This window comes from Vipera berus, assembly GCF_964194415.1.
Source record: "Vipera berus genome assembly, chromosome: 8".
NCBI lineage: Eukaryota > Metazoa > Chordata > Lepidosauria > Squamata > Viperidae > Vipera > Vipera berus.
In genome coordinates, this window is record NC_138211.1 from 10,501,017 (window position 1) to 10,518,556 (window position 17,540).

Consider the following 17,540-nt stretch of genomic DNA (forward strand, 5'->3'; position numbering starts at 1 on the left):
AACTCCTCTTTGCTAGCTGTATTTAGATGAAACTCAACATTGGGGAAAGGATCTTGTGCTTATTTTTCTTGCCTGGCAGCCTGTGCAATGTCAGAAGACTAGAAATAGTAAGAGCGAGAAGAATTCTTCTAGCAGAGTGTCCTTCTGGGGCAATGGAAAATGTTAAGATGATAGCTAGAGGCAACCTTTAAGCACTGCTGGGAGCATTTTCTAGAAGCAGACAAGAAATCTGCACCTCCAAACCTTGATAACTAAATTACCAAGACACAGAGACCCAGGGTTCTGTTGTGTTTTAGGACAGAACAAAGTGTGAACAAGTATTGAAGCGTTATCAGCTTCTGCTAATGAATAATAAATCTAAAACTGCAAAACACCACCAGAAAAAGAATTGGTTTTCTCTCCCAGGGAAAAACCTGTCCCCCATTCATACTAGTGATGTTGCTAATCTTCTCGGGATATTATAGTCTTCCAGAATTAGGAAGACACATGGTTTTTCATATTGGTGCCCAGGATTTGAAATATCTCCCAACCAGTGTATTCCCTAATTGGTCTTACCATCTGGAATATCCTTTCTTTGTCTCATCCCTATGTATATGAAGAACGGTTGCAGGAAATGGGTATGTCTAGTCCAGTGAAAGGAAGGACTAGGGATGTTATGATAGCATGTTCCAATATCTGAGGGGCTGCCACAAAGAAGAGTGGGTGGGTCAACCTATTTTCCAAAGCACTTGAGGGCAGGACTAGAAGCAACGGATGGAAACTAATCAAGGAGAGAAGCAACCTAGAGCTAAGGAGAAATTTCATAACAGTTATTAGAACAATTCACCAGTGGAACGGCTTGCCTTCAGAAGTTGTGGGTGCTACATCACCAGAGATTTTTAAGAAGAGATTGGACGGCCATTTGTACATGCTTCAGTCTCCTGCTTAAGCAGGGGGTGGACTAGAAAACCTCCAAGGCCCCTTCCAACTCGGTTATTCTTTAATTATGCACATGCAGGGCCCACCCACATATCCTGGTTGCCTCAGTAACTATTTTCTTACAATATCGCCTCATAGAAGAGCTTCCATCTTGTCGCCAACCCACTGCTGAGGCAGTCTGAAGTTGTTCTGCATTCTCGCTTGAAAATAATGTTCTCCTTACTGTTGAAAAAGATTTCCCATGGGGACATTCTAATGTCCGTGGAGAAGGAGCTTTGGGAAGTCAGTGATCTGCTGGGTTCCAATGCGCATGAGCATTCCTTCCCAACTATTTGGTGGGCTCTGTAGCTCTGTGATCATCCTTGCTGGAGTTGATCCAAGGGCCTGATACCTCGTTGCCACAGCTTGTACTTCTCCATATATTATTGGGATTTGGGTATGAGAATTTCACCTCCTGTTAAGACTTGACTGCAGCTTTACGAAGAAATCAATATTCCCAATAATAACACAAAAAAATTGACAGATCTTCACCCAGCAACTTGACCAACAAGAGGAGGAAGTGAGGAAGGAGCAGCCTTAACATCCCAGTCATCTTCTCTGACAAAGATCTGCAAGAAAGAACTAACTACTGAAGTCAAGGAAGCTCATTCCTAAATGTGGGTGGGTTTTGAACGAGGCTGCCTGGGTGATTTACTGAACTTAGTTTGAAGAGAGAGACAGAGAGAGAAAAGAGTTTTAATATAGTCTTTTTGTTGTCTGATAAATGTAAGTCACTGGTGGTATTCCTCAGGATTAGACCCATCAATATAGAAGCAGTATAAATCCATGTGTATTCATTAGAACGGGAGTCCCATACATTCATAGGGGTATTTGCTAAAGCTTGTAGGCATAAGAACAATTCCGTCTCTATGTCTGTCTGTGTGAAGTAGTCCTCAGTTTTTCAAATAAGGTTAATTTTGATTGAGAGCCAGTTTTGGTGGAATGGTTAAAGAAACCAGGTTAAAAATTGGAATTTTTAATTTCTAATCTTGCCAACTGGGTTACTTTGGGCCAGTCTTTTGGCCCTGGTGAGAAGGCTGTGGAAAATAACTTCCAAAAGTCTTGCAAAAAAACAACACACCTGCCAATACACTATGGAGTCTCAGGAACCAAGCCTGGGCTTCCATCTTTCTTATTCCCACAGTAACAACAGACAATTCTGCCTGAAGTCTTTGGAAATGGATCGACATGTCAGGCAAATAAATATTAAATAAACAAATAAATAAACGTGGGATATTATTGGCAAGCCAGGCAGCGGTGTGTCCCCAGTAACCGGCAGATGGGGGAATTAACTGGGATCCTTTGCATCATTAAACGGGTCTGGAAGGTCTCACCCAAGCAGTTTTTGTCACAAGCCCTGTAGAAAAATGGTGAATTTTGCCATCGAAATGCAGGCAACCAGACAAAGGAAAGAATGAAATATTCAGCCGCTATTTACAGAATTGATTTGAAGATCAAGAAGTTACGAGCAAGCTAGATGAAAAGGATTAAGTCGGAAGCGTGAATGGAGGCATGCCATGGTGCAGAATTAAATTGGCATTTCAGCTGCTCAATACTTTATGTGGATTTCATGAACAAGGAGAAGGGGAGGCAGGCCTGCTGATACAGCCGTGCTTTTCAAAGGAGGAAGCAATCTTTCTTTCCAGTGGGGAAGCAGGAGGCTTCCTTGCCCAACTGCCGGCAACCACCACCTCCTCCCTCTGCCTCCTTGGGTCTAGCTGTTTTCCCTCCCGTCTTGACAATATGCAAGGAAGTGATCTTCTGACTCTCGCTTGTGACCTTTCCCCATCAGCATAACCCAGGGGAAATGAAAGCTTTGAGTGATGGAACTAAGAGAAGCAACCCCTTGCTTTTTATTGCCTTTGGTGGTCAACAGAGTCTAATCCTTAGCAATTTCTGCATTTGTGATCAGATGTGGGGCATGGCTGTGCTGCCTTAGCAATCCTCTCCCCACCAGTAGATTACTGTTTTGCTCCTTAATAGAGGGAGGTTTAGAAATATATGAAGCTGTCCAATGACCGGTTCAGATATCCGCATTTTAATAAACTATAATGTGGTTTATTTAGTCTCGGCTTAGATGGTTATGTGATTTCAGGAGCTGTTTGATGTACTGGTAGGAGGGGCAATGGGGGGGCGCATGGGAGAATGAGTGAAACTAAAAATATTTGTTGATCTCGATCAGGGGTGTCCAACCTTGGCCATTTTAAGACTTTGTAGACTTCATTTCCCAGAATGCCCCAGTCAGCCTGGCTAGCTGGAGAATTCTGGGAGTTGAAGTCCACAGGTCTTAAAGCTGCCATGGTTGGACATCCCTGATCTAGATAAATATTGCTTTCTGGGCTTGCTTTCTCTACACCTAACAGTAGGGCCAGCCCTCCTAATAGGAATTTGGAAGAAAAGAGAAGGTCATGTGTAAAACGCATAATTTTAAGTAGGATTACTTGGAGTGTCCTTCTCTTCAAACAAGTGCTATTTCTTAGGCATCTCTGAGTCATCCTCTATTTTCCTTTGAATGATTCAGCAGCATATATTCCAACTGAGTCTCTTAAAAAAAATAAAATCGCTGCTGCTTCACGAAGTCATGGCGTTAATCAAGAGAAAGTGGAACAAAATGGGCACGAGGATCATTTTTATGCTGCTATTGTGGTAGATGAACTGAGTTCAGGGCAGGCGATTAGATTAGTCTTCATGAGCAGCTAAGAGGAGAAAGTCAAAGAATAGTCTCTGTTGTCTGTTCCAGCTGCTTTCTTACAGTTTTTATTACCTTACTAATCACGAGTAAGCATGGTCTTTCAAATCACATGGACCCCTTGGAGTTAGGTTATTGCACAGGGTATGGATTCTAGATTCTAGATTTAACTGTGTAGTTAGTTTATTTTGGGGCTGTTATTTAATTCTTTTTTAATTTTTTGTATCGTTGTTTTTACTGTTGTTAGCCGCCCTGAGTCCTTCGGGAGATAGGGCGGCATATAAGTCCCCAAAATAAATAAATAAATAAATAAATAGCCATAAAGAGGAAAAATGAAACTAGCCAGGCTGAGCAGGTTTTCCCTATCTTATTCCTGGTATCTTTCCGTTGTCTTCGTTGGCAACGTATCCAGTGAATTAGTCAGGAGCTGCTTCTGCTATTGTCTTTGAGATTTTCATCCATCTTTTTTTTTAAAAAAAAACCTGGCATTTGACAGGGCCCTATGAATGTTTGCTGATGTTTATCTGAAGCGGCTCTAATTCAGTGATAGACGAGTGCTTTTGTTGTCATCTTTAATGCATGGGAACTGCTTTCCTGTAATGTTGCTCCCTCAAGATGTCATGATCTAGCCTTTGGGAGTCTCCTGAAACCTGTACAGTACAAACAAGCTGTTTCAAGTGCCTTTCCTAAGGCCACCGAGCACCCAGATGTATAAACAAGCCCATTTCAAGGACATGCAAGTGGCATGTTTTGATTGACAGCACAGCAGCCCATTTTAATGGAGGAAAGAGAAGTCAGTAGCTACACAGACTGTGGGGATCAGGGGATCAGGGGATAAGAAGGTCAGGGTAAGCTGTATATGAACTCCAGAAGGACTTGGCTCATAATTAGCCCATAAGTAGGGACTTTGTACACCAACATTCCAGTTTGTTTCCCCGACTGTAGAACTAATCCATCCAATTTGCTCTTCTTTGGTCTTTAGCTACTGGGATTAAGGATGGTTTCTAGCCCCTCTTAATGCTGTAAGGATCCAGCCCAGCTCCATTTAGTCCTTGGTGAATTTTTGCAATGCTCAACATGTGTATTTTTTTGCAGCAGATCCATCCATGGAACTGCATGAAATCTGTGACAGCTTTACACCATTATTTCAAGATTCATAGCTGTAGGTCCCCAGTGAGGGAGAGCTGTCCAAATCTTTCCAGCAAACAGAATGCCATTCCTGGCATATTTACTGCAGCAAAGCAAATTTGTGTCCCAGAGATAAATAGAGTGTTATCAGCAACAGCTGTCTCTCATTTTTATTTGTTTTTATATTTAACTATAGGTTCAATTCTCTCTCTCTCTCTTTAAAAAAAAAAAAGCAAAAACCCAGAACTGTAAATCCTATGACAGGCGGCCCTGAGATTTAGTGTAGCTCAGGTTGCTTTGGGGCTGTGATTTAGGAATCCATTTATGGTTCACAAGACAATTATCTACCGTGCCATAGTGCCACCCTCTGGAGTATGCAAAAATCAGCACGAAGGGAGAAGTCACATTTCATCCATAATGCAGCTGAAACTGCCATTTGTTTGCCCTGGGCAGTGCCTATCTCAGTATCTCTTCCTTCCCTTTTCTCTTCTGAATAGTTTGGGAATTCAAGTTCATCTGTCTTCTTACAGAAGCACTCAAAACTTAAGCTTCTCTTAGTTAAAGACTGAACCAAAATAGGATGCAGGGGAGAATTTTTACTGATATTAAATGCAACCTCCTAAAATTATCACTGAATTGTTTTTATGACAGAAGAGAGGAACCAATCAGTAGAGGTGGAGCAAATACATTCGTGTTAATGAAACAAATTGATGTATTTACCCTGCCCGAATCAACCCAGGTTTAAGAGCACATTCTCAACATGTCACTCTAGGCTCAAATGCAGCCCATATTCTCCACAATCTACTTGGGTAGTTGGTTGGGTTTTTTTTAAAAAAAGCAGGCCTTATGGGCAAGTAGAGTATGATTTTTTCCACTTATCTTTTGTCAGAAATTGAATCATTTTTATTGATTCTCGGTATTTTGTTTACTTTGTGAAGTTATTTTTAAAACTTAGGGTATGGAAGCCATTCAGAGTTATTAAAAATCGAAGCGGCACAGAAAGCGAGAAAATAAATAAGCAAACAAGCCTGTAGATCTGCTATAGAATATTAGATAGTCTTCAAAACTCCATGTCCAGCTTCTTTGGATATCAACCCTAAAAATTCAGCTCAAGCCAAGCTGGTTATAAACATTCTTTTAAGTAGCAGTCCAAGCATTTGAAGGAAGCTCCTATAATCTATAAGGAAATTAAGATGGCAGATTTTTCTTCTGCCCTCTATTGTCTTTCTCTTGGTTCCATTTTCAATTTATTTAAAAATATCTTTATTCAGGTTTTACTTTCACTTCCGAGTGAAACTTTCCAAGTAACTTTCCACACTCAAGAATCCATACCTTTGATAAAATCATAGAGTAAGAAGCCCAAATTGTGTTTTTGGATGAACGGAAAGAATATCCTCCTTTGTCTTTCATTGTTATATATCACCATGCTTTGTTTCCAATGATTGTTTTTAGTACGTTAATTTTTACTCTTTGTTCCGTGGCCTCATGTTTGCTCTGTTGATGCACTGAGTTGACTGTTCAAGGGAGAGTGATTTATTAAAATATTTATATCTTATTTTTAAATTGCAGCATCTACGCAAAATGTGGTTATAAACTAGCACGCAACAGCACTTGGAAAAGATTCCTATAAATCAACCTTACTTGGAACACATTTTAAAGAACAATCATTAAAACTGGCAATGGTCAAAGATGGTGGAAATCCAATGCATTATAGCCAAAAGACTTAGGAAAACCAAAATGTTTAGACTTGTTTCCTAAGTTCTGAAGAATTTATATTCCAGGTGTTTTCTGGACAGAGAATTCTGACTTTCATTTGATGAGAAATATTTATCTGGTGCCTAGCCAAGTAGCATTTTTACTTTCTTCGGTTTATGTCACTTATTTATTTGTTTGTTTGTTTGTTTCATATGGTATTATTTTTGAAGAATGGCAACACCAATTGTAGCAATAAGTTAAATGGTATTGCTCCATTATCCTTCCGTAACCAAGAGGAATATATCTTAGACATTCATCATTTTTTCTTTCGTTACAGAATTGGTTTTCCAAGCAAGAAAATTGAATATTTATTTATTTATTTATTTATTTATTTATTTATTTATTTATTTATTTATTTATTTATTTATTTATTTATTTATTTTATTCGATTTATATACTGCCCTTTTCCCGAAGGACTCAGGGTGGTTTACAGGGCAAATGCATTGCCATTATTATTATTTTAAAATGCAATAAGTGTCCAGATTCTAACATTTAGAATTTGGATTTTAAAATCTTAAAATGTTTTCTTAATAAGGTTAAATACTTTAAGAAACTTTTCTGCATTCTGCTTCATAGCTCATATCTTTCGGGTACATTTCAGAGAGGGAAATTGTAGGAGAAAGAGTGGCAAAACCTGGGGATGGAGTTAAAAGAGGGATCAGCCTAGAATCTCTAGGTAACCACAAGTAAAATAAGCCCAGCCCCCCTTGAATTCCACAACTAGCAATAAATAAGTTTAATTGGACCCACATGTGTGGATCTAACAGGAATGGAATGATAAGATAACTATGGAAAATCTCAGTTAATGTTTTGGCATTCACATTTGCCATCGTTTGATGGATCCTTTTTGAAATCAAGGTTTTAATTTAGCTTGCTGCTAACTCTGTTTCTTTGGAAGTAACACCTCAATGTTCAGTAGGATTTCCCTGTAAAGGACATTGAGTTGTCACTGTTAATAACTGTTAACTTTGTCCAAAGTTATGCAGGCTTAGAGCCAGGAATTCATTAGTGCTACATTGACTGGAGATGAATTACTCTATAAAGAATTTTAGCACTGGTAACAATAAAATTATAGAATTATATTTTTTTTGTTTTGGATAATAACTACCCATGCTCCACACATATAGCAATAGTACTTGGACTTATATACCCCTTCACAGTGCTTTACAGCCCTCTCTAAGCAGTTTACAGAGGCAGCATATTGCCCCCCAACAATCTGGGTCCTCGTTTTACTGACTTCAGAAGGATGGAAGGCTAAGTCAAAGTTGAGCCGGTGAGAATCGAACTGCTGAACTGCTGGCAGCTGGCAGTCCGCAGAAGTAACCTGCAGTACTGCATTCTAACCACTGCACCACCACGGCTCATATATACCTTTTCTTTTTGCATTGTCAAATTTAGTAGCGCTATTAAAATAGTCGTCATTTACTTTCCATCCAGATGTCATTGACAGAACAAATGGGAAACTGGTGTATATATTTTTTTTTCTAGGGCTGTTGTTGTTGTTGTTGTTGTTAGCTGCGAAGTTGTGTCCGACCCATCGCGACCCTATGGACAACATTCCTCCAGGCCTTCCTGTCCTCTACCAGGGCTGTCCTCTACTAGGGCTGCAGGTTCCCTAACATCTGCTACAGTTTTCTTTTTTCTTCCTCTTAAAAGCAAAATGTCCTCATTGGTTTAGTTCCGTTGAAGCAGAGAATGTAGCGTTCATATCTGTTGTGTGAATGGGTTTTTTTTAATCAATATTCCCCAATCTGCTGACTTTCATATATGTTGAACTTTAATTCTCCAAAGAACACTCTGGCTTAGACATCTGGGAGTTGAAGTCTGTTGGTTGGAAGCCAACAGATAGCGAAGATTGGAATGAGTCATAAGCGGATACTATATCAATGAAAGAATGTCGAAGTCTTGTTTTGCCTGGAACGAGTCCCTTCAAGCTTTACAATTAGATCTGGTTTATTTTTCTCGGGGGGGGGGAAGAGTGTGCTGTTAATTCCTGCATTGGAGGGAGGACACACCTCTCAAGTGCTCACAGAGCCATTAACATGATACAGTATTAACTCATTGCTGCTCTGAGGAAGACGTAGTGTCATTTTAATGGGATGCTAATTGGCCTAATGGGTTTCATATCAACAGGATATAATGAACGCTTCTTTAATGGGCAAATTGTTGGGGGGGGCAGTTTTCAAAATTCACTTTATTGATAGTAATCCAATTCATTCCTATAGCTATGTAATAAAAGTTTCATAAAAGTTGTGGAAACTTCGATATGCAGTAAGATCTGCATAGGTGTGGATGCCTGTGCATGTATGTATGTATGTATATAGCAATAGCATGTAGGCTAATATACCACTTAGTACTGCTTAACAGCACTCTCTGGGTAGTTTACAGAGTCAGCATATTGCCTCCAAGAATCTGAGTCCCCATTTTACTGACCTTAGGAGGATGGAAGGCTGAGTTAACCTTGGGCCAATCAGGATCAAACTCCAGACTGTGGGCAGTTTGCCTGCAATATTGCATTCTAATCACTGCACCACCAGGGCTCCTGGCATACAATACCAGGATATTTCTTTCTCTCTCTCTCCCTCTCTCTCTCTCTCTCTCTCTCTCTCTCTCTCTCTCTCTCTCTCTCTCTCTCTGTGTGTGTGTGTGTGTGTGTGTGTGTGTGTGTGTGTGTGTGCATATATTGTACACACACATACACATTTGAACTTTGGCCCTGGAGTAAACTTCAGCTCAACATATTGGATTTAGGTACCAACCAACTCCAAAACAATTCTGGCTGGTTGACAAATTGAGAAACAGAATGAAACAATCTGGATAAAGAAAAAAAAGACCCAAGTTAAACAGAGAACAAAGTAGATAACAAAATGGCAGATTCAGCCATCAACATGGAGAACATATGTGTGGTCTACAAGGGGCACCAGCCACCCTACTCCAAACCTGGGTAAACAGCCAAGTTATAATCAGAGTAGGAGCCACAAAGATCTCAGGAGGAGCCCCATTCCAGATAGCAAGTGCTGTGATAGAGGACCCCATTTCGTAGAACTGGACAGACATCATGGGAGATTGGTGGTTCCTTTCAAATAAACCAGCTCCTGTATCATGGACAGCCAAGGAAACAAACTGATGGATCATCAGACCAGAGTTATCAATAAAGTATAAGGGACCAAGCTTAAATTATCTTACTTCAAGATAAAACACTTTTACTAGAAGCTGTAGGAAATTGTATGAGTAGCAGGGGCACCACGTTCTTCTCTTTCTCAGATGATAATGGCCTGCTGTTCAGCTTTAGCATTCTTGCCTCTCTGTTAGGGAAAAAAAATGATAAAGGTTTTTAAAAGTAAATAAAGACTTAAAAATGTTTCTCAAAGCTCTTTTAAAAGAAAGACATTAAAATTTACATTAAAAAAAACAGACAGGAGGATACAGTAACAGCCTAAAAGTAGTGAGATTTCAGTTTAGACTCCTAACCTTCAATGAAGCATCAGGCTGTTCTGTTCCAGAGGGACCATCATGCTACCTTAACTTTCTTAGAGAAAAGAAAAGTTTTGGGGGGAAAAAAATCTTATGAGACTAATGCTATTAGCATTAAATATGGTTAGAATTAACCATCCCATTCTCATTTCTCTGTTTAGGTTTTGGGCTCATCGGTGGGACCATTTAAAAATAATGAGCCTGTAAATATCTTTGACAAAGGAAGAAATACGCCAACTTCTGCTAAAATCAAACTTTGTATCAGCAAGGGTAGATCATTTAAACTCCATCTAATAGGAATAATCTCAAGAGTTTCGATACCTTAGCTATTAATTAAAACAGACCTTCAACGCCAGGGAAAGTTCTCCTCTCTTGAGGAAAGAAATGAATGCTGATATTTTATCCCACCATCATTCTGGCAAAAGAAAAAAAGAATGATTACAATGCATAATTGAGTCTATCTTTTAGATCTTTGCATCCTGAAATGCCTTGCCTCGTAGTGAATATCAAATGACATGAATATTGTGCTGTTTACAGTGGATTTATAACCCTAAAGTTAAGTGGCACACATTTGGAATTGTTAGGAGGAACGGCTGCACCTAAATATTAGATTATGCTTCTTGTTTCATGCAGAGAATGAAACTTATAAAATACAAGCACTGGTACACAACATTTATGTATATGTGAGATAGATCATCTTGTTTCATGTAGAGAATGAAACTCATGAAATATAAGCACTGGTACACAACATTTATGTATATGTGAGATACATCGATGATGATGATAGATGATAGACAATAGAGAGATAGAGAAGATAGGTAGATAGATGATAAATAGGAGAGAGAGAGAGCTCTAGACCAGGGGTCCCCAACCTCTGGTCCGTGGACCAGTACCAGGCCACGGCATGCCGGCAACCAGTCCGCACAAATAAGCAAAGCCCTGAGATGCAGCCAACACAATGAAAAATAATATATTCCATGATACGTTTGGGGCCATTATTGTCATCAGTCTACTGATTTTGGAGTTAAAACTTTCTCTAAGGAATGTTTTTTTAAAAAAAAACTCAGAGTCATGTAATTGCAGTATAGGAAAAAGCACACCTCCAATAGCATGGGTGTCAAACTGGATTGCATCATGTGACATATCGTGATGTATTGTGATGTGTTTTTTTTGCCTTTGTGGAGCTGGAGTGGGCCTCGCCTGTGCATGATGCACAGGCCACCTGTTTAACACCCCTGTCCTATACGATAATTGTTTTTTTCAATAATCATATATTCTCCTGGTGTCTTCCAAAGGTGTCCTCAGAATTTGCATTGAAAGCATTTTTCTTACACATCAGGAAGATGCCAGAATTGGAAAGTTTGCTGTATAAGTTTAGGAAACCTCAATCTGCTATGGAAAGATGAATTGAGTGAATATTGTGCTAATACCGTCCTCTCCTCTCTCCTTTCTTTTGTAACAATTGAACTTTCTTCTATCAATAGGTCCTAGATGTGAATCAATCCCATGATGCAACATGTCTCCCCGGTGCCATCTCTGACAATGATGGCCACACAGACTGTACCCCCTCCCCCTTATCAGGAACCCCAACAGGTGAGTATTCTGGTTTCCTTTTGCAACAACACCATTCCAGTTTATAATATTTATAGGCCTACTACAGTGTTGCAGAGAGCGAGAGAAAAGCAAGAAGGAGCAGTGTAAATTTTAATCCTTCCAACCACATATTTTCCAATTCTTCCATCTGTATCTTATAACCAAAAAAATTAGCCCACTTTACCATATAGTCTTTCACTTCTTCTTCTCTTTTAAATTTTAATTGAAGTTTTTTTTACATTTTAGCAATTGCACATTCATCAGTGCTACACAATTTCTTTTCAAACTCTATCTTACAATGTTCAGAATGATAAATTATTTCATCTATAATGAATCTTTGTAGATAGGAGAACCATTGTCAGTTATATCCCTCTGCCACCAGTTTTTCTCTTGATTTTATTTTACATTCCCCTTGACAAAACCTGGAACTCTGGGGTGCATTTTCTTTCCAGACATCAACAGTGGAATTTACAGGATTTGGAAGGAATCAGCTTTGGAAGAGGGATGTTATATAAATTTGCCAGCTATAAGGAGACACTCTTCCATTTCTCTGTTGATGTTCCCCTTGGAGAACTGTAGAAGATTTAAGGTCTATAAAAAAGAACTAATATCTGCCTATAGAATACTCTTGGGCCACTAACATCTGGGCCACTGATATGTTCACATCAGATGGTGATGATAGTTATTGTTATTATTTTGAGGCTAAGGAAAGAGTCTCATAATTCTGGGTTCCTTTCAAGACAAGAATATTTAGATATTGATAGAATGACTGCCAAAAAGTGCGTATAGTCAAGACCATGGTCTTCTCAGTTGCAATGTATGGCTTTGAAAGTTGGACGATAAGAAAGGCTGAGTGCCAAAGAATTGAGGCCTTTGAACTACGATGCTGGAGAAGACTCTTGCGAGTCCCTTGGACTCCAAGGTGATCAAACCGGTCAGTCCTAGAGGAGATCAACCCTGACTGCTCTTTAGAAGGCCAGATCCTGAAGCTAAAACTCAAATCCTTTGGCCACCTAATGAGAAGGAAGGACTCACTGGAGAAGAGCCTAATGCTGGGAAAGATTGAGGGCAATAGAAGAAGGGGACGACAGAGAATGAGGTGGCTGGATGGAGTCACTGAAGCAGTAGGCCTGAGCCTAGATGGACTCCAGAAGATGATAGAGGACAGGAAGCCCTGGAGGAATGTTGTCCATAGGGTCGCGATGGGTCGGACACGACTTCGCAGCTAACAACAACAATATATTTATTGCCTTAGTTACTGAGGATACATACAGTCATTCCACCTGCTGTACCAAATTCATTTATAATATATTGAAGTCCTAGTTATTATATCATTTTTAATAACCTTGGAGTCCTAGTGGGTGATCACTTAAATATGAGCCAGCAGAGTGCTGCAGCAGCCAAAAAAGCTAATACAATTCTTAGTTGCATAAATGGAGACATAGAATCAAAATCACATGAAGCATTAGAACTGTTTTATAAAAGTTTGTCCATGGGGTCACGATGGGTCGGACAAGACTTCGCAACTAACAACAACAAAGAATGACTGCCAGAAGGGGAAAAACCCCTTCATTTTTAATACCAGTTGTCATATCTTTTAAAGAGAGAGGATTTCCTTTTTTAAAAAAATGTCCAGAGGGAAAGAGTACAGGTAGTCCTCAACTTACAACAGTTCATTTAGTGACCATTTGAAGTTACGACGACACTGAAAAAATGACTTATGACCGTTTGTCACGTGATCCGTATTCAGCCACTTGGCAACTGACTCATTACTTATGGTGGTTGCCATGTCCCAGGGTCACGTGATCCCCTTTTGCGACCTTCTGACAAGCAAAGCCAATGGGGAAGCCAGATTCACTTATTTATTTATTTATTTTATTTATTTTATTATATTTGTATACTGCCCTTCTCCCGAAGGACTCAGGGCGGTGAACAGGGCAATACGTGTTAAAAAACAAGAATACAAAAGTTAAAAGTTAAAAAAGATTAAACAAGATGCCCCAAAACTATAACAATAAGTTAAGTTAAAATACATAAAAAACAATAAAACCCAAACCCATCACCCATCAGGCCAGGCTGGCTTCCTAGGGTGACCAACAATAGGGAACCTATTGTATAAATAGGAGGCAGATATTAGCCTTCCCTCACTATTTATGGCCCAGGAATATTGTGAATTACAGCTTTGTCCTCCATGAATGCATCTCATTCCTTTTCAAAGCATTATAAGTTGCTGTCCTTCACAAACCTTATGGAAACAAGAGTCATTATTTAGTTATGAGTGTATTATATTCTTGTGTGAGTAATATTGCCTCTCCTTAATGTAACCTTTAAGTCAGGGGTGTCAAACTCAATTTCATTGAGGGCCGCATCAGCATTGCGGTTGCCCTCAGGGGGCCGGGTGGGTATGGCCAGGGTGGGTGTGGCCTACTCGGTGGGCGTGGCTAGAGTGCGTATGGCCTACTGGGTGGGCATGGCCAGCTCTACATCATTTGCATCAAGGGGGCCTGGGCAGGAGTGGGACAGATCTGAGGGTCTCTGGCAGAAGGAGGGTCTCTGGGCCAGGGCCAAGGCAGTGGGGGCCGTTCCCTCACTGTTTCCAGGATGGCTTCGCGGGCCACATGAAACCACTTTGCGGGCCAGATCCGGGCCCCGGGCCTTGTGTTTGACATGTCTGCTTTAAGTGATAATGGAGAAAAATCTGAGTGAATCACATCCAGGATGAAAGACTGATTTTTATGTATACATTATGCTTATGATCTATGTATCACATTAACTAGAACTAGCAACCAACCACTGGATGGTCAAATGAAGAATAGAATAAAATAATATATCCTGCATTTGTTTAGCAGGTAATCCTCCTGTTTAAGCAGATGAGGACTTCAATGTTTTGTTTTCACATTTTTTTTACATCCAGGATAATTAAATCTGTGGAACTCACTAGGGCAATAAAATTAAATCTGTGTCTCTGCCAGATGTGTGATGATGGGCATTGACTTAGATGACACAAAATGGGCTTAGACAGATTCATACAGAAGACATCTGTCAAAGGTTATTTATGACAATAGCTACTTGTCTGATATCTTCCATGGTGGTTATTACTTATGGATAGAGATTAGACAAAATAAGTAAAATAAAAATATGCTACCTAGAGTCACTTCTGGTGAGATGGACAGCCATATAAATTTGATATTTTTTATAAGGAATGGAAAAGTCAATATGCCCCATTGTGCCATCTGCAAGGAAGCACAAGGAGGGAATAAAACTCTTCAGTGGGAAGATCTGGTTGAGGATTATGAGAAACAAAGTGGCTTCATTAGATCAAATTTACTGAGCCGTGGTGGTGTGGTGGTTAGAATAATTCTGCCAACTGCCAGCAATTCGATTCTCACTGGCTCAAGATTGTCTTGGCCTTCCATCCTTCTGAGGTTGGTAAAGTGAGGACCCAGATTGTTAGGGGCAATATGCTGACTCTGTAAAACAGAGAGGACTTAAAGCACTATGAAGTAGTATATAAGTCTAGTGCTATCGCTATTTTGTTTGGATCCCACGTTAGTTTCTTGTTGCAGGCCAAGCAAATGCTCATAACATAATCTTAACTTGTCCTCTCCAACAGATTAAAAATCCAAAACCAGATGAATTCATTTCTTGCTGTTGTATTATATATTTCTAATTAAATTTAATTTTAAATCCATCAAAATGTAATCAAGGTGTTTTTTAATTATGATAAAGCGATGATTCAATTTACTCTAACTTTTCCTGGAGATTTCAAAATAAAAGTGTTTTGTTTGCAGAAAAGGAAATACTGAGCTTGGACGGCCAAATTTCATACCAGGGATATTTCATATTTACATAAGCTTTCTGATTCCCTTAAGTTAAGGTTTTGTTTTGTTTTATTTCTGTAAAGCTCCAGCTGCTGAAAGTAGGGGAATTTCAGCTTTCATTTAGAAATAAGGGAGCAGATTGGAAGAGCCACAAATGTATTGCCAAAAAGCTTGTAGTTTGTGTCTTAAAAGTCTCATAAACATAAAGCACCTACAGATTATTCTAAAATATTTGCCATCTAACAATGGACATCCTTATCAAAAATGTCCCTTTCTATCATTTACTAGGCCTGGGTGTGCACAACCCGATTTTCTCATCTTGCTCTCCTTTTGATTTTCTTAACAACTGCCTGATCCACAAAGTGACCATCTCAAGAGCAACCGTTCAGCTTCATGGATAAAATGAGATTTAGACACTCTAAAATCAGATAAGCCCCAGAGATACAGGTGAAATTTTGAGAATATGTGGTGGATCTTCTCCCAAAATACCTTCCTTGGGATTTAGTTACAAAATGGATTCTGCCAGTAGGAATGGTTCAATCCAACATACTGATTTTACCAGAGACAGGCGATGTTTGAGCTTCTGTCTGCCAGAGTCTTTAATTTCCTTCAAGATGGGCTGTCTATCACCTCAGTTTACCTTTGTGTTTTTTTCTCCTCAGGGCAAATAGTTGCTGTTCCAAAGAAAATCCTGACTTTCAGCCACCTTCTCTTTTTATTTTCTAAGAATATGTGTAGTGAGATTTCTCATAAAGAAAAAAAAAACCCACTTTGCAGCATTTTCTTCTTTTCTTTAAGAAGGATATTTGAAAAGAACAGCAGTGAGACAGGGCAGGCAGGCATTGAAGGAGCTTACCACGTTGATGATCCATGTTTTAATTGCTACCCAATGGTATCTCTAAGGAGCACCATTATTACACATGTAAGGATAAGGACTTCACTAATAATTTCTGTCGTGAGAAATTGGTTCCTCTAAGTCACGGGTGTCAAACTCGCCACGTCACGTGACAGGTCACGACATATCGCGACTCTTTTTGCATTGGTGGCAATGGGGTGGGTGCGGCTTCGGTATGATGAAACTGGCCCCCCAGGCCAGCACTTTGACACCCCTGCCTAAGTGGTATCTGCAGGGAGATAAGAACAACAGAATGACTAAACTTGGGTTGTAGCACGAGCCCTGCTCTTCTGTATCTATGTCTTGGCATTGCACATGTGTGAAAGGGATAGAGATCCTGTAGATGCTGATGGTTCTGTATTATTTATGGATGTCCTGTGTCTTCTTCAACCTTGAGTACTCAACTAGAAGCCTGGAAATTTGAGGATTCTGCACAGTATCTTAGCTTCATCATGTCCATAATGCTATGAGGTTGTTCCTGAGATCTGCTGGAGCCATTCTCCTAGCTTACGAGTCACAAGCCTGAGCGCTCCTCTTACTACTGGGAACTGTGTGTGTTGTTGTTAGCTGCGAAGTTGTGTCCGACCCATCGCGACCCTATGGACAATGTTCCTCCAGGCCTTCCTCTTCTCTACCATCTTCTGGAGTCCATTTAAGGTCACGCCTACTGCTTCAGGGACTCCATTCAGCCACCTCATTCTCTGTCGTCCCCTTCTTCTCTTGCCCTCAATCTTTCCCAGCATTAGGCTCTTCTCCAGTGAGTCCTTCCTTCTCATTAGGTGGCCAAAGTATTTGAGTTTTAGCTTCAGGATCTGGCCTTCTAAAGAGCAGTCAGGGTTGATCTCCTCTAGGACTGACCGGTTTGATCGCCTTGCAGTCCAAGGAACTCGCAGGAGTCTTCTCCAGCACCATAGTTCAAAGGCCTCAATTCTTTGACGCTCAGCCTTTTTTATGGTCCAACTTTCACTGCCATACATTGCAACAGGGAAGACCATGGCCTTGACTATATGCACTTTTGTTGACAGGGTAATATCTCTGCTTTTTAGTGTGCTGTCTAGATTTGCCATGGCTTTCCTCCCGAGGAGCAAGCGTCTTTTAATTTCTTGGCTACAGTCCCCATCTTGGAGCCCAGGAAAATAAAATCTGTCACTACCTCCATTTCTTCCCCATCTATTTGCCAGGAATTGAGAGGGCCAGATGCCATGATCTTGGTTTTCTTAATGTTTAG

General features: G+C 40.0%; 1 protein-coding gene across 1 annotated transcript in view; it reads left to right on the plus strand.

The window, feature by feature from the left end:
* PKNOX2 (PBX/knotted 1 homeobox 2) overlaps positions 1–17,540 on the plus strand; it is a 235,591-nt gene that overhangs the window by 131,121 nt on the left and 86,930 nt on the right. Inside the window, exon 5 of the mRNA XM_081333977.1 lies at positions 11,488–11,596. Within this exon, the coding sequence (XP_081190103.1) occupies positions 11,510–11,596 (87 nt within the window). The 5' untranslated portion in view covers positions 11,488–11,509. The remainder of the gene's footprint in view (positions 1–11,487; positions 11,597–17,540) is intronic.